The 17075-nt window shown below is 41.0% G+C and overlaps 1 protein-coding gene across 4 annotated transcripts in view; it reads left to right on the forward strand.

The window, feature by feature from the left end:
- The window catches only part of E2F3 (E2F transcription factor 3), a 96882-nt gene that overhangs the window by 1214 nt on the left and 78593 nt on the right, over positions 1-17075 (forward strand). The window contains exon 1 of one of the 4 annotated variants that reach the window (XM_069092495.1): positions 505-766. The exons of 2 other annotated variants lie outside the window; for them this stretch is intronic. In XM_069092495.1, coding sequence (XP_068948596.1) covers positions 749-766 — 18 coding nt within the window. In that variant the 5' untranslated portion in view covers positions 505-748. Of the gene's footprint in view, positions 1-504; positions 767-17075 lie in introns of those variants that run through there. One more of the 4 variants, XM_069092494.1, reaches the window with a different exon arrangement.

A 17075-nucleotide genomic window follows, 5' to 3' on the forward strand; every position in this document is an offset into this window, starting at 1 on the left:
GGGGGGGGGGGGGGGGGGGGGGGGGGGGCGCTGAATGCCAGGCACTCGCGGGCTTTGCTGTGTTGCGCTTTAGACATTTTGGGATCCGTAACTCCCTGCAACAAAGAAACTGGAGGAGGAGGAGGAGGTGGAGAGTCGGGGATTGGGGGAGGCGGCGAGGGAAGGATAGCGCCGTGTGGGGGTGGGGTGTGTGCGTTTGGGGGGCGGGGAGGAGGGGTGCTGGTGCAGCCGGCTCGGGCACATCGTAGCAGCACCCGCGTGGCCCAGCGGCCCCGGCCTTCTTGGTTGCGCCCTGGGCCTGCCCTTGACCCTGCCCCCCCCCCTTCTCCTTGCCCCTTCCTTCTCCACCCTGTCCCCCCCCTCCCCGCCTCCCGGGCTGCCGAGGGGGCGGGGGCAGCCAAGGTTCCCGTCCCGCCGGCCGCGGTCTGTCCCTCTCCGCGGGACCCGCCGGTGACGTTTCGCACACGTGCGCCGAGGACGCGCCTGTGACTGGGGAGGAGGAGGAGGAGGAGGAGGCGGCGGCGGCGGGAGGGGGCGCTGGCGGGGGAGAGGGGGCACCCACTTCCTCCTGCTGCTCTTGCTCCCCGGCCTGGGACAGTCAGGGATCCCCTCCCGCCTGCCCCGAACGCTGCCCCCTGTGCCCCGTGCCCTGCGCGCCCTGCTCGGCTCTCCGGGCCCCCCCAGCCCGGGCAGCGCTCCGTGCCCCGCAGCCCCCGCAGCCGTCCGCGCGGCCGGGGCTGGTTCGGAAATGCCCCTCCAGCAGCAGGTCAGTGGCGGGCGAGGCCGGGGCAGCGAGCCGCCGGAGCCCCCCCTTCGGGGCTGGGCCGGAGCTCCGGGGAGGAGGTTGAGCCGGGCTGGGGCGGGGGGGGAGGGAAAGCGCTTTGGGTGCGGGAGGGAAATGAGTAAGCAAGAAAAATCTAACTAACTCAATGCCCTGGCCTCCCATGGAGTATTCGCCCGAAGGAAGGGGGTGGATGGAAGCATGGTGTGGGTATTTTTTTTTAAGGGACGGTGGGCACCCAATTGAAAAAGAGGGAGGGGGCTTCCCACGCCTGTTTAGCTCTTAAGTCTTCTCGAGCTAGGAGTGTGTATGTGTGAAGTGCCCCGTGGTGTACCTTCCCCTCCCCAGTCTTTCCCCTCCTGAAAGGGTCTCTTGCAATGATGCTTTGGGGGCAGTAATTTAATCTGGATACTTTGAGAGCCTTACCTCTAGCCTCAATCCCTTCCTTCACACCTCCCCTCCCCCATCTGGGAGATACCGTAGGCCACTTTATATAGGGCATTCCTCACAACTGGTTGAAGTGGGTGGTGCACAGGATTATCATCTCCATTTTACAGATGAAAAAGCTCTGTCTTGGGGAAGTAAAAGTGACTTTACAAAGGTCACACAGTTCCCAAGTATCAAAGGAAACATATCTTTAGCCACCCCTTCTGGGAAGATAAGATCTTTAATCAATAAACATGTTGAATCCAATCCAACGATAATTAAGTTCCTACTATGTGCCAGGCATTTGTACTAGATGCTGAAGGTAAAGAAAAATGAAAATGGCCCTTGCCCTGCTCACCTCTCGGCAATTGGAGGGGAATGTTAAACTGTACAATTTGTTAAGCACATATCTACTAGAAGTAGGAGGTGGCGTTGATGTTTGGCTAAGCTGTGGTTGGAAGGCAGAGGTAGGGTCTGATGGAAGGAGTATAGAATTGAGTTCTTGGGAGTAAGAGCTGTGTAGGAATAAATAAAGCGCTGTGTATCTCTATAGCTCTTCCTCTCTTTGGGGCTTGGAATATGGGCTACTTGAGAATAAATAAAGCTGAAGATAAAAAAAAAAAGGAAAACAGCCCCTGCTTTCAAGGAGCTTGAGGGGAGGGGAAGAACAAAGGTGCAGAAATAAGTATAAAATATATATGAAGTAATGGGTAGGGGTTGGCTTCACACTCCATTCCTCAACAATTGGAACCGTTTCTGATTGAGCTATTTGTTAAGCACATAGTTATTAGAACTTGGAGGTTGGGTTTGGATAGTCATGATTGGGGGGAAGAGAAAAGGGGAAGGATATGTAGGGTCAGATGGAAGAAGAGAGAGAGAACTCAGTAATTTGGGATATGATATATTTAGGAATAAATAAAGCTGGTAGCACTACTTCTATAGTTATTCCTACATTGGGATTTTAGTCTATATGCTGCCCAAAGATACATGCAGTAAATGTTTAATGGAGTTAAATAGTCCAAAAAGCCTGACCATCTACAATGGGAGCCTTCCAGCAGGGGGTATTGGGAAACATCCCTAGTTTGTCTTGATTTTCTCCTACACACCTGAGTAGCCTGTGCTTTTATGAGCTGTATTGTTTCACTGACTTGACCAAAACATGCTTGTACATGTTTTAAGTATATTTGTCCATGTATAATTCTGCCACTGTTCCACAAACCTGACCTTCTTTTAGGTCTTGGTTGATAGGGGGATAGTGGGAAAATGTGAGAGCAATAAAATGCTTCTCTCCTGGTAACTAGTTAAGATAAAATCCAAATATCTGCAACTGTCTAGCTTAATTCATGAGAGAAAATATGGTACAGTGGAAGAAACTTTGGACTAGAAATCAGGACAACCAAATGTGTCTTTAGCTGGCTGTATAAATTCACCAAGAAGCTTGTTGATGGTCCTGTCATTCCTCCCCAGAATAGAAAGAGAAGAATCACCAAGATGAGGTGAATGGAGAGCTAGGTGATATATCAGTGTATAAAAGAAGAAATTTTGAAACTCATTTTTCAGGTGGTTACAGCAGTGAATGTGTTTGTTTCTACTCCCAATTCTGGTTTCTAGTAGTTCTCAGAACTTGAAACCTTTAAAGAAATATTTGCTTCTTTCACTGGCATGTAGAAGTGCATAGGGCACTAGACTTGGGGTCAAGAAGACCTAGTTGGTGCAAAATCAACCTCAGACACTATATGACCTCTCTGTGCTTCAGTGTCTTCATCTGTAAAGTAAGAGAGTCAATCTAGGTGGCCTTCAAGATCCTATTCTGCCCTAAATCTCTGAAACTATTATCACCTTGAAGGAGATTTATAAGATTTATGCAAAACATCTTTTTAGGAACATTTGTGTCGAAACATGATAGCATTGTAAAGAGATTAATACTTACATTTACTTAGCCTTTTTCTTTATTTTTAAACTGCCATCTCAATGATGGGAGAGAAATGTTGACTGTTATTGTAGGAAGCTTTGTCAACAGAGATGGTAGGTTGACCTCCTCAGGCTCTGAACCATTTTTGCCAGAAATATAAACAAATTTGGGTAAAGACATTCACTCTTAATTTCCTGATTTCCTGGTGATTACTAGAGAGAAACCTGTGCTTTCCTTCATAAGAACTTTATTTCCTCCCCCCCCAACTTTGGTCGGTTAGGATTATATTATAAATCAAATGAGATATTCCACACACAGTCATTGTATCTGGGTTTGGATAGTGAATGATGTGGAAGAATTCTGAAGAAAAATCACGACATCATTTTGAATAATCAAGAAAAGAAGCCCCAGTTCTGTTCAATTCCAAAAAAATCAAAACAATTTGTTTTTATTGCTAAGAAGAAAATGAGATGATTTTGCATTATTTCTAGAAGTTTTGAGAATTTCAAACACCATAGACAAAGATCTGTCAACCCTGATTGTAGTTTAATCTAGGCAAAACAACCTACTGATTATATTCTGCCAGGGGGAGAAAAACCTTTCTTGAAGTTTCTGTGTTAGAGCAGAAGAACCATAGGTGCTATTTCAGTGGGTTTTCCCCCTGCTAGAATATAAAAGAAAAATGTTGGGCTCTTGTGGTTCTGTACTCAATAATCTTGTTTCTGCTGAGATATGTATGTGATGCCAAATTTAAGGTTGGAGAGAAATTTTAGTCACTACACTCCCCAAAATGGAATATAATGCAGTGCCCAAGCTCTAACAGTACCACTGTTATCGTTACAAATGGCACCCCTGTAATCATCTTCTAAAACAAAGCCCACTTTTAAATGCTTTAGTGTGGGCAAAAGAGGCTCAGCTTGTGTGCAGGAAACAATTGTTTGGTTTGGTTTGGTTTGGTTTTTCTCTAAATCATTACCCTGAGTGGTATTTGGTCAGGAGTGGATGCTCATGCTAATAATGTGCTGTGTAAAGCTAACCTGGGGAAGAAATTGTCCTGAGGTGGAGCTTGGTAAGTAATAGCACCTGGAGAAGCAATAGCTAGAAATTTTCACTTTAGTCACCCTGTCAAGGGAGTTTAATTGGAGACCTGTTTTTAGAACCAGTCCAAAAAGTGCACCATTTATACATTAAGCCTTGAGTACCCTTGACAAGCATCTTCATAGGGATTTAGTGGCATCATCATATAGCTTTCACAGTAGATAGACCCATACCCTATCTTTGGCTTCGTATGCCAGTCCATGTTCTCAGTGTTTCCCATTTGCCTCCTCTGATCATCTCACATCTTTAGCACCCATTACCCCAGGGAGTAAAGAACACAGGCATGCGACTAACAGTAACTAGATGTACCCCCACAGGTTTTTATGAAAACTAAATCAAAAGAAAACAAGTAAGTACTCGATTGGCCTACATCTGACTATATTGACCTATATTTACAGGATGCCCTTCTTTTCCCCCAATTGGTATTTATTTTGTACGCTTTTTTGCTTTTAAAGAAATAACATTGTAGTGGTTTGACATATTCGGGAGGCAGGCTACATTCCAAACAGCATAGTAAATAAATTATTAGGTCATTTTAAGCTTCTATCTTTTTCTTCTTGTATCTGCCCTTATTTCTTTTTAGGCATTAGTCCTCAGGGTTAATGGTTATATCTAGGACTATTGGCATAAAAAGTGTTTTCAAATTCCAAGAAGCATGAACAGGGAAGATTATATTGTCATTATTCATGAGACCAAAAAGGGAAAATAACTGGGAATACAGTGAATGTAGGAAACCACTAATACTATCTACTTCCTCACTACTTTAGATCCTCAGTGAGGCACCAAGGACTGACTTGAAGAAAGCCTATTCAACAAAGAAGACACTTATGGGGGAAAATTGCATAAACCAACAGTGCAGAATGAGAAAGAAAAATGGGATCATTGGCTTTTTGGTTAGTTGAGGAAATGGCATAGATGCAGAATATGAAAAATTTCTCTCCTTTAAGAAGAAGATACCACCCGCCTTCTGGAGGAGTCATTTAAATTCAGCTTCCTGGAAAAGCAGAATGTGCTTTGAGAATTAGAACTTAAGAAATCAGTGATTATAGTTTTAGTAAGGACCCTTTACTCTCTGAAGGCCTTATTTCTCTTCAGCCACTGAGAATGCAGCTGCTCCAGAGTACATGTTAAACCATGTGACCTTGGGCAAGTCACTTTAATCAGTCTCGTGTTTTAGTCTCTTCATCTGTAGAATGGGAGGGTTGGACTCCTTAGCCTCGGAGACTCTAGTCTGTGATCTTATCAAGAGAAAAGAATTTAGGACCAAGTAAATGTTACAAAGCTCCTGTACTATCTCTAGATAAGGGATAGTCACAGTCCTTGTGGGGTGACTCTGGCCTGACTCCAGGGACTGTGTGGTCTCCCTTTCAGAGCATGGGAAGCTGGGTCACCATATCAAACCCTCTCCACAATAATGAATCCTGGCTCATCTCTCCAAAACAGTGATATCTTTCCACACTCTGCCCCTTCCCTTAATCTCCTAAGTTAGGCATCTTCCCTTTAAGACAGCTGTAACTAACCTCTACTAGCTCCACAAGTGCCACTGGGAAAATTCCTCCCCCATTTGCCTCTAGCTAGATCACCTTATGCTGATGCCCTCAGTGTGGACCTCCAGGCAGTGACCAGTAAGAACCCCACCTCTAATCCTTTTCGGGGGGGGGGGACATCATATTTCATTACATTATCATCCCCTTCATCCCTCCCCCCCCCTCAATCTTCCAAGCTTCCTTATTAACTACCTTAGGCACTCAGATCCCCAACTTTTTTAGTATCTTTAACTCACCTTTCTTACCCCACATAGTCAGTCAGTCGCTAAATCTTCTACTTCTGCCGCTACTTCCTGTCCCTTTCTCTGTATTCACATTGCTGCCATTCTAGGCCCTCATCAACTCTTACCTGGATTATTGCAGTTCCTCAGAATTGGTCCCCAAGCCCCTGGTCTGTCCCTTTACCGGTCTGTATACAAGGTATGGAAGTGATTTTCCTAAAGGGCAGGTCTGACCATCTCGCTCCCCTTAACTTACTATCTCCAATGACTTGATTGACTCTAGAATCAAATATTTCATCATATTTTTAAAATTATGTACATCATCTCATCTTAAAAATTGTATCCATTTACAATGTATATAATATATGGTATAATTTATTACACCATGAGGGTCAGGCCTCAGTGTCAAGATGACCTGGGCTGGGTTTTGCCTGGACACATCCTGGGGGCATGAACCTGGATAATCAACCTCTCCGGGCTCTTTAAGACAATAAATTGCAAGACGAGTTGAATTGGTGGAAGGTTGCCATGAGTTTACCACAACGGTGAAACACAAATCTTACCAAAATATGGATATATGTTTATATAACAGATTTATGAAGCAGGACATTAATAATAGTAAATGTTTATTAACGCATATTACCTACTGTGTGCCAGACACAAAGCTAAGCACTTGGGATACAAAGAGGGCCTTGCCCTCAAAGAGCTTACAATCTAATGGATACTTAGAGACAAGTGACTGAAGAGATGTAAATCAGCTCAGGCACTGTCTTCTGTATGAAGCCTTTCTTCACTTTTCTTTTTGTATCCTCAATGACTAGCTCAGTCCCTAGTCTATAAATCCTTAATAACTGCCTGTTGATATAAAAATAAGGTGGTCTTCATGGCAGCTGGGTAGAACCCGTGAATAGATCAGGATGGACCTGGGGTCAGGAACACCTAAATTCAATTCTGACCTCAGCACTTAGTAACTTCGTGGTCCTAGATAAGTCACCTAACCTCGGCCTCAGTTTCCCCATCTGTAAAATGAGGATAATAGTAGTGCTCCCTCCCAGGGTTTCTGTGAGGCTCAAATGAGATAATATTTGTGAATTGCTTCGCAAACCTTAAAGTATTTAAATAAATACAAGCTATTATTAGCCATGGCAGTCACAGTAGAGTTGTAGGAGAAATTTAGACTAAGGGAAACTGGTCTAACACAATAGTCTCTGAAAATATTGTAAGGAGCAGGTAAATGTGGTGTGGAAAGTGCTAGATTTGTAGACAGAGCACTAAAATTGGTGTATCTGTCCACTTATTAACTTTCTCACCTAGGAAAGTCATTTAACTTTTCTGGCCCTCAGTTTCCTCATCTGTAAAATCATAGAGTTACTCAATAGGTAAATTAATGGCCCCATGAAGAGTAGAAATACCAAGACATGCACTTGTGTGTGTGGAAGTGTTAAGTACATAGTGAGGACTCAAATACTTTACTGTGGGAGTGATCTGATAGGCCAGTCTATCTGTTAGTACGGTACAAAGACCAGTCTTCATAAACATTTTAAAAAACATGGTTTTAGAGGTGGAAGGGACCTTAGTGACTTAGTAGTCAATCAAACTTCTCATTTTATAGATGAGAAAAAAGATCAGAGCTGGCTCAGTACAATATTATCCCAAGCTTTTCCAATGAAATAGATAATGGATGTACAACATTTAGCAAACCCTAAAGTACAATAAGTAAAAGTTGTTATGTCCCTTAAATGTAGGAAAGTATGTGATGTTTTAGCAGATTTTACAACAAAAATGATTACATTTTTTTTAATTGTTACAAGGGAATAAGTTAAAAAAAAAGACTTCTATGGAACATCATGTTCCCCAAAGGTACCAACTTGTTGAGGCATTATTGTATTTGCTTATTACTTAGATGCTAGGTGAAAGGGAATACAAAATGGAAGGAATGAGTAACTTTGAGAAAGTTGTTCATAGTGAGTAATTTGCAGATTTTGTGCTAATGTTTTCTGTGAACTTCACAGTTCAAGTCCTAGAAAAATGAAGAATATATTTTACAAAAAAATAGAATGAGGGTGATGGTGTTTTTATTAAAAACTTTGTTCTCAAGAGTGACACTTGCCAGTTCGGGGTTGAAGGTTTTGACCTGAGCTGTCCTCTTCAATGACTGATGGTAACACTTTCAGCTCTTTTCTAGGGTTTCCCAATAGTGTTGGATAGCACTCTCAGCTCAGGGAAGATCTTTGAGGCTGTCAAAGTGTTGATGTTTAATTCTTGAAAAGTAAAGTTAATTAATTTCCTTAAAATAACTTTATAGAACTGAGAAACCTGAAAAATAGAATAAGCATCATTGCCTAGTTGAAAAGGAGTCACACAACTTGAATTCAAATCCTGACTTTTCCACTTAATCACTTAACCTTGTTCCTCAGTTTGGTCATGTATAAAATGAGTTTGAGTTAGATGACCCCAGGCTCCTTCCAGTGCTAGATTTGTGATAAAGTACAGTTTCATACCAGTGTTTACTTAAAAGTAAAATATAATCTGGGGTTGCCTTAATTTATTTGGTACCTTCTAGGCAGGGACCGAGAACTTACAGGGAAGGCTTCTGTGATTTCATTGGTAAAGGAAAATGGTGAAATTGGGGGTTGATTGATAGGGAGTCTGATTCTTAAGTCTTTTTTAGCACCACTGCCTGAGCCAGGTTTTCTTCTAGCAGCTACTTTCCTAAGTCATTACTTAGCTGCCAACTACGATTGCAAGTGAGAGTGCTGGGGATTTAGAAAGAAAGAAGGGAAAATTGCCATCCACCCACAGATTGGGAGAATGGCTCTGTACAAGGTAGCACTTTTATTGTAGGGTCCTGTGGGCCTCGAATAGCAGTTTGATGATGGTGAGCATATCATTCTCTTTAAACCTGATTTCTACCCCTTTAAATTTTCCAGAGGGTGATAAGTTCTGGGTGTGGAGTGGACAGTCTTCATTCTTCCCTTTTTTATCAGGTATGATTTGTTCCTGGTGACCTTTAGAACAAGCATTCATACCCAAGGTCCATGAACTTGTATTTTTTTTTAATATTTCCATAACCATATATTAATATAATTCATGTCCTTTGTAATCTTACATATTTTTATTTTATGCATTTAAAAACAACCTGAGAAAGGATCTGTAGGTTTTCACCAGACTTCCAGAGGGGTCTGTGATGCACAAAAAGGTTAAAACCTCCTACCCTTGGATTCTTTAGGAAGGAACTTAAAGGCCATTTAATTTAACCTCCTCGTTTTACAGATGAGAAAGCTGAGGCCTAGGATAGACTTGCCTAAGGTTACACCCTTGGTAAATTTCAGAGGTAGTTTTAAAATTCATGTTTTCTGATTCAAAAGCCTGTGTACTAGACCTTCGAAATGTTCTTTTGACTGACTAGGAAAAATACCTCCTATGCACTGATTTTTCAGTATAAAGAAATGTAGAGGAAAACTTGCTGTAGAACCACTGTGGCACAGTGTTCTAGGTTCTTTTCCTTTTCCTGTTTTTCCCTGCTTTGGTTTCTGTGGATTATCAGGAATGCATGACCAGACCAGCCATGCACAGAACCATTCTACTAATGTGGGTGGGTGGCAGGTTTCCCTTCTTCCTTTCTATGTTCCCAGCATCTTTCCTTGCATATGTGTTATTGGCAACTAGTAACCAATGGACAAGGAAAACCTGGTTCAGCCAATGGTGTTAAACAAGCTTGGGAACTCATTCATACACATTAACCCAGGATTTCGCCACCAAGGCAAAAACTTGTCCTGAAAGATAACCTCAAATTTTCATTTTAATTATCTGTGTAGATAAAACTATAATTGCCTCCTCCTTTTCAAGAGAGCAGATATTAAAAGAGAAAGACTACGTTCCTTCCCCAACAACTTCTATTCTTTTTTGTAAATTATTTATTTTTGTTTGTGAATTATTAAGCCTAATTTCACCTAAAAATATTGGGAGAGGGGCAAGGTTATGGCACACAGTGATTTAACCTTATTGTAAACCCTAGGGCCTCCATATCACCATATAGCCAGCATCCAGTCAATCAGCAAGCATTTATTCAGCAACAAATACAGTGCCTGGCAAGACATTTGCAATAGCTGACTTCTTATTTTTCTAGTAGTTATTATGTATTTTTGTGAACTTTATAGTTTCTAAAGTAACTTGGATATTTATTTCATCATAGGGTAGGTATTGGAAGTTATTGTCATTTTACAGATGGGGAAACTTAAGATTTTAAGCACTAAAGTGACTTGACCAGGGTCACACAGATCATCTACTTCCTTGAATTGGATACATAACTTTTGTATCGATAGTAGTTCTTATAACCTGGTAGAAGATTCCTCCTTTTGAGACTGGGCACATCACCATCAATGGCACCCAAGTAAGTATTGAGCACTTTCTACGTGCTTTTATTGTGGGAATATGAAATAAGTATAAAACATAGCCCTTCTGGCCCTAAGAATTTTACAAGCAAGACTTATTAAGTATTACTGTATATTGTTGAGTTGTTGCACATTCTTCATAACCCCATTTGGGGATTTCTTGGCAAAGATACTAAAGTGTTTGCTATTTCCTTCTCCTGATTATTTTACAGATGAGTACACTGAGGCAAATAAGATTGAGACTTGCCCAGGGCCACAGAGTTAAGTGTCTTGAGTCCTGATTGGAACTCAGGTCTTCCAAACTCCAGACCGGGTACTGTTGTCTACTGCACCACCACCTGCCCAATTAGACTATATAGTTCTACATTAACTTGACTCCTCACACCTCCCTTCCCCCCTCAACTGTGCCTAGCACTGTGCTTAAGAAAACTTGTTTAATTGTTCTGATAGGCAATATAGGGCCTTTAATGAAAGATTTTTGAATAAAAGAAGAACATGATGAGAGCAATTATACCCAGCTTTAAATGGAACTAACTAAACTGCTTTCCTCAATGGAAAATTAATATAGTGGCATTGTGTAGGACTTATCAAGATCAAAAATGTTTTTATGGCTACCAAGTAGGCTGAGGATGGTGAGAAGCTCTTGAATTTGGTAGTACTGGCTTGCAGTGGGCTAAGCTAGTCAGGTGTCTGCCCCCCCCCCCCCAGAACAAAGAGCCAGTAGGTAGCCCAAGGAGGGGTCAACTGGCCCCAGGTGGAAATAGCAGGTTAGAGCTCCGTCCTGATCAGTAGTAGGTTTGGGCTAATGAGTGGCCACTGTACTTCCAGCCTGGGAGAGATGGGGACGCCTAGTCCAGATAGATTAAAAAGTGAAAAGGATGCCACTTCGGAGGAAAATTTTATTTGAACATGTTAAGTTTGAGGGGAGAGTAGGACATCTACATGAAAATATCCATGGGGCTATTAAAAGTGGGGAGTTAGTGCTGAGCCCAATAAACATGATGTTTGGGATCATTATATAGCAGAGGGTAAAGAACTAGGTTCTCTTTTTAAAAAATTTGATATGGTGTAGTAAGTGCCTTTCATAATTTATTTCTATATCCTTAGGTTTGTTTGGAGAAACCCACAATGATGGAATTTCATGAGTTTTTAATTTTAATATTTCTATTCTGAACTTAACAAATACATTCAGAAAGTGAATATGTCTATGTTATAAGTTCTTTTTTTTTTTCCGCACACATGGTGGATATACCTTGTCCCTGGTACATTGAAAAAGTCTCACTATCAGTTCCCAAACTAAGGAACAACTAACTAGAGAGAATTGCCTTTGAAGAAAGGCAGTGGAGGAGAGACCTTGTGGCATAGAGATTGGAGTGAGCCTCTTGAGTCAGGAAGACCTGGTTTCAAGTCCCACCTTTGATACATCCTGCTTGGGTGACCTTAAACAAGTGGTTTTACATCCCTCAGACAACTCTCTAAGTGTAAAAGTTGTAGTTGGGGTACTCATCTCTGTTAGGGGAAAGAATTTCTTCATTGAGAGTTCTCTTACTAATGAAATCAAAGATCTTATTTTTAAAGCTATTTGTCCCATTTCCTTATCTCTTAAGTATGTTCTTAATGACAATGAAGACTCATTCCATGGACTATATAACACAATAAAGACTACACATGACAGGAAATCTGGTACCGAATCAACACTGGTTGAGGAAGTTCCTCACCAGGAGCTCTCTACCCTGATGAAATCACAGGTTTGGGATTTTTTTTGTTTGCTTTTGTTTTTTAAAGTCTACATAATTACGTTCTGAAGTATGGCACACCTATTTATTTTGCTTTTTCTTTTGTGTCTAGTTTTACTGATTATAAAGCCATAAAGTTGCATATATATTTGGTTAGTCCTAGTTTATTCAAGTTTGAAAATTAAAGCATCAAGCTCATCTGAAAGAAGCTGTATCAATCCTCAGCATCTATTATAATTGGTTTTGAATGTATAACTGGTGTTTGACTATTTGTAGCATTCCTCGAAGTGACTGATTTTATTACTATAATTAGGTAGCAGGATAAATTTTAGAATTTTGCAATGTGTAGTTTGCTACCTTTCATATTTTGACACAATCCCTTCTTTTCCTTTTCCATGTTTATCTTCCAGTCATCTTGACAACTGGGAAAGTTTTCAGCCTTTTAAGAACCACAGCTAGGCATAGTAGCACACCCCTGTAATCTCAGATTAGTGAATCTCTTGTACTCAGAAGTTCTACACTACAGTGAGCTATGATGATGGGGTGTCCACACTCATTTCAGCATTAATGTGGTGGGAGCCACCAGGTTAATTTAAGAAGGGCAAACTAGCCGAGGTTGGAAATGAGACAGGTCAAAATTTCCATACTTGGGGCGGCTAGGTAGTGCAGTGAATAGAGCACCAGCCCCGGACTTGGGAGGACCTGAGTTCAGGTTCGGCCTCAGACACTTAACACAAAAACTAGCCGTGTGACCTTGGGCAAGTCACTTACCCCCAATTGCCCTCCAAAAAAAAGGCAAAATTTCCATACCTGCCAGATTGGGATCAGGCTTCTAACCCTGGCAAGATGGGAAGACCCAACCTTTTTTTTTTAATGGATCTTTTTATGTTTTCTTTGTCTTTGTGGAAGCCATGCACCCTACCTTACAGTACTTGTCCACATGGTAGGCACACTAAGTATTCGGTAAACTCTTAAGCATGCTTTTGCTTTTAGTCATCTCTGGTGGAGCTCCAGTGACCTCTAACAAAACTACTCAGGTTTATGCTTTATGATTACAAATCATTTTCCTCTCAGAAGTATACAGTAAAGTAAATAGTGCAGGTGCTAGGACCCTCACTTTACATAGGCTTGGAATCAGGAAGACCAACGTATGAACTTTGCCTCTGACACTTACTGGCTATATAACCCATTTACCTTCTCTTAGCCTCAGTTTCCTCATTAGTAAAATGAGAGGATTGTGTTAGATGGCTTCCACAGTCTATGATCCTGTGACTTACCTACAGTCAAGTAACTAATGATCCCTTTCCATTTGGTCCAGTGGAGGGGGCACCAGGATCTTGGGCACATTTTTCTTTGTCTTGTTTTCTCATCTGTAATACATGGGAACTAATGTTGTCTTCTAACTATATATCTGTGATCCTCAAAAGGCCCAGGAACCTGGACATATATTATTAGCTAGTCAGATACATGGATAAATGCAGAAGTTCTTTGCAGAGTAGAGGAATCCATAGTAACTCTGGGAAGTGAGATTCTCTTTCTGCTCTGTTCTCCACATAATCCTGTGTCAAGTTCACAGCTGCAGTCCAGGGTTCCGGGACATTTTCTTTATTTCATTCTATATCTACTTTGGGAACAGGAGAAGCAAGGAAGTACATTGAGCATAAGGGAGTTCCCTATAATCACACTGGATTCCTGCATGTCTTGCCTTATCAAAAAAGGTTCCTGTATTCCATGATTTATGCCTTCATTCACAAGATTGAAGCTATGAAGGACCTCAGTCCACCTAGTCCAGCTGAGGTTAAGTGATTTTCCCAAGGTCACACGGGCCAGGTGCAATAGACAGTATTTGAAACCCAAGACATTTACTTTAGAGTCAGTGTTCTTTCCATTATTATGCACTGTCTTGATTCCTCCCATAAGGGATAGGTCCGTATTGAAGAATACCTTTTTAAAAAAAATATTTTTCAAATATACTTTCTTTACCAAAGAGGTTTATATTCATTTTTATCTGATTGTTTCTGCAGTTAAACTGAAAGTGCTTTCCTATTAGGTATAATGATTTGCTTGGTGTTTGGATCTCGCATTTCCCCAAGCTATAAAGTCGTCTTTGGTTGCCTGATCTAACTGGTGCATAGATTGAGTTGTGCTTTGTTCGTAGCCATCCTCATCTTTTAAATGGGAATAGTAAAGTGGGCTTGAGATAATCATTGTACAGTGTTCGGTGGAGTGCCTGGCACATAGTAAGCACTATAGTTATTATCATTATTGTCATTATTACTGTTATTTGGAAGAATCTCTGATGCCACAGCAGATAACACAGTGGACCTGGTAGCAGATCCATATTTTGGAATTTCATCAGCCTTTTCAGGCTCACCTCTAGAAATGCACGTGAATTGTTGTCACTTTTTTCTCAGAGGACATGTTTATTTGGCAATAATTTTTTTTATAAATTTCAGTCTTACTTTTCCTGCTATTACTCTGTCACCTTAGAGATAGTATTTTCTTTGCCAAATTCTTTATATAAATAACCAGATTGTCAGCCAAGCAAACCAATTTTGCTGGTTTTGGAAACATTACTGATACTTAAGTATTTGATTATTTTGATTACCAGGGTAATTTCATTGGGAGGAAAACTTTTGATAGATAATATTAAAAACATAGTAAGTCACCAGTTATTTTTGACAAGAAGCTGCATTGCTTGTAAGATGCATGTGGAAAAGATCCAACGCTGCCCACTTTTCCCTTGGTGTTCTCCTGAAATGGTCTCCAAAGTCCCAGGAGAGAATCTCTTCTTTCTATTTCCAGTCACCTTTAACTGTGGCAACATCTGGTGGTGGCAGTGACAGTTTTAAATATGCCATTTGTGGTTGATTGTATTGTAGAGGTTGGGACAGTGAGGCAAACCACTGCTCATTTCTTCCTTCCTGTCTTTGCCTTAGTGTTCAAGGATCAGCTTCTCTTTTTCTGTGAATTTCAAAATTTTCTGCTTTTCTGTATAGCAGGGGTGGCAGAGGCGTGGCTTTTGAACTATGGCCACCTCTGCAGAAGGTCTAACATGACTCAGCAATCAACCTCCTGGCCTTAATCCTACATGAAACACGGTAACTGAGGGTTCTGTTCCTTAGATTTGAGTAATGGGACAGGCATTAGGAAAGTTATCGTTGTCGAGGTCAAATATTGGCTGTATCTTTGACAGTTATTTGACATATCTAGGCCTTATTTTTTAATAATAATAATAAAATTTTTTAATAATATAGGACTGACTAGGGCCTCATGGGACATCTTCACCTTGTTGAAATCACCATGAATTTTATACTTGGTTCTCAGTTTTGCATGTTTAGGGAGTCCTCTAAAGATAGCTTTTACCTTAGTTCTGCTTTCTAGATTCAACACACCAGCTATTTCTCTATTCATATTTGCCCAACTGACTAGTAATTTCTAAGATTATAGCTTATATTATGTTTAGGTTGACATATTCTTGATGGCATTGTAGGGGAAAATCTAGTCTCTTCAGAAACACAATTGGGAACTGTAACTTGTAGTTTACAAGTATTACTTGCTGGGCAGGTTTCCATAGATGGCTGGATAATCTCATCCATTTTAGGTTGACTTTTAGTTCATTCTGAAGAAAATGATTTGTACTTAGTGGGTTCTGTATCCTTGTAGTACTGAGCAGAGAGTAAAATAAATGCTTCTAAGGGTTATTGAGTACTATTGCTGACAAAAGGACAGTAGAGAAGAAACAGTCATACCATGAGAATGGTAATTCAGTTCAGTTTGTGAGAAGCAGTGGAGAGAGAGCCAGCCTTAGAGGTGGTTCAGGCTTTGCCTCTGACGCGTGCAGGCTGTGTGACCCTGAACAAGTTACTCGACCTCTCAGTACAAAGTTCCTATTCTCTAGGAGCTCACAGTCTAATGGGGGAGACAACATGCAAACAACTGTGTATAAACAAGATACATACAGGACTTAATGGAAAGGCTCTAAGATTAAAGAGGCCTGGAAAGGGCTTCTTCCTGTAGAAGATGGGAAGCCAGGAGGCAGAGATGAAGAGAAGAGCATTCTTGGCATGGGGCCAGAGAAGATGCTTGGAGTCATGTTTGAGTACTACCAAGGTGTGTCACTTAGAGCAGATAGTATGTGGAGGAGAGTAAGGTCTGAGACCAGAAAGGTAGGAAAGGGCCAGGTTATGAAGAGTCACAGATCTATCTATGTTGGTAGGAGTTCCATATACTAATGAAACCGTTGGTCTGGACCTTCCCTCTACCCACCAAATATCATCAGTCAGGCAATAGTATTTATTCAGTGACTGCTATAAAAAGGAATTAGAAGATATAATACTTTCTGTTCCCAAGGACCTTACAATTTTGTTGTTCATTTGTTTTAGTCATGACCAAATCTTTGTGACCCCATTTGGCATTTTCCAGGCAAAGATACTGGAGTGATTTGCCATTTCCTTCTCTAGTTCATATTACAGATGAGGAAACTGAGGCAAACAGGGTTAAGCGGCTTGGCCAGGATCACAAAGCTTGTAAGTGTCTGGGGCCAGATTTGAACTCTTGAAGAGTCTTCTTGACTCCTGGCTCTGCACTTTATTCTAGCTGCCCACCTTATAACTTAGTACAGAATATTTTTATTTTAATAACTATTTGTAGAATTAAGCCTGTGAATCAATATTAAAGGAGAACTCTGCCAAATTTAAACATAGATATGATATTGCTTATGCTTTCCTGGCTCAGTGTTTAATAGGGATACTCCTTGCTTTTTTTTTTTTTTAAAGCTGATAGGCAATGAAAAGAGGCACTGAACAAAAGACCTACTAAGTATACATTTTTATTTATTTATTTTTTTTTTAAGCAATTGGGGTTAAGTAACTTGCTCAAGGTTACACGGCCAGTTATTTCTGGGTGTGGTGCTAAGTATTTGAGCCCGGATTCGATCCCCAGGTCATCCTGACACTGG

This window comes from Petaurus breviceps, unplaced genomic scaffold (assembly GCF_028583685.1).
Source record: "Petaurus breviceps papuanus isolate PSGF00001 unplaced genomic scaffold, PetGlider_PUasm1.0 190, whole genome shotgun sequence".
NCBI lineage: Eukaryota > Metazoa > Chordata > Mammalia > Diprotodontia > Petauridae > Petaurus > Petaurus breviceps.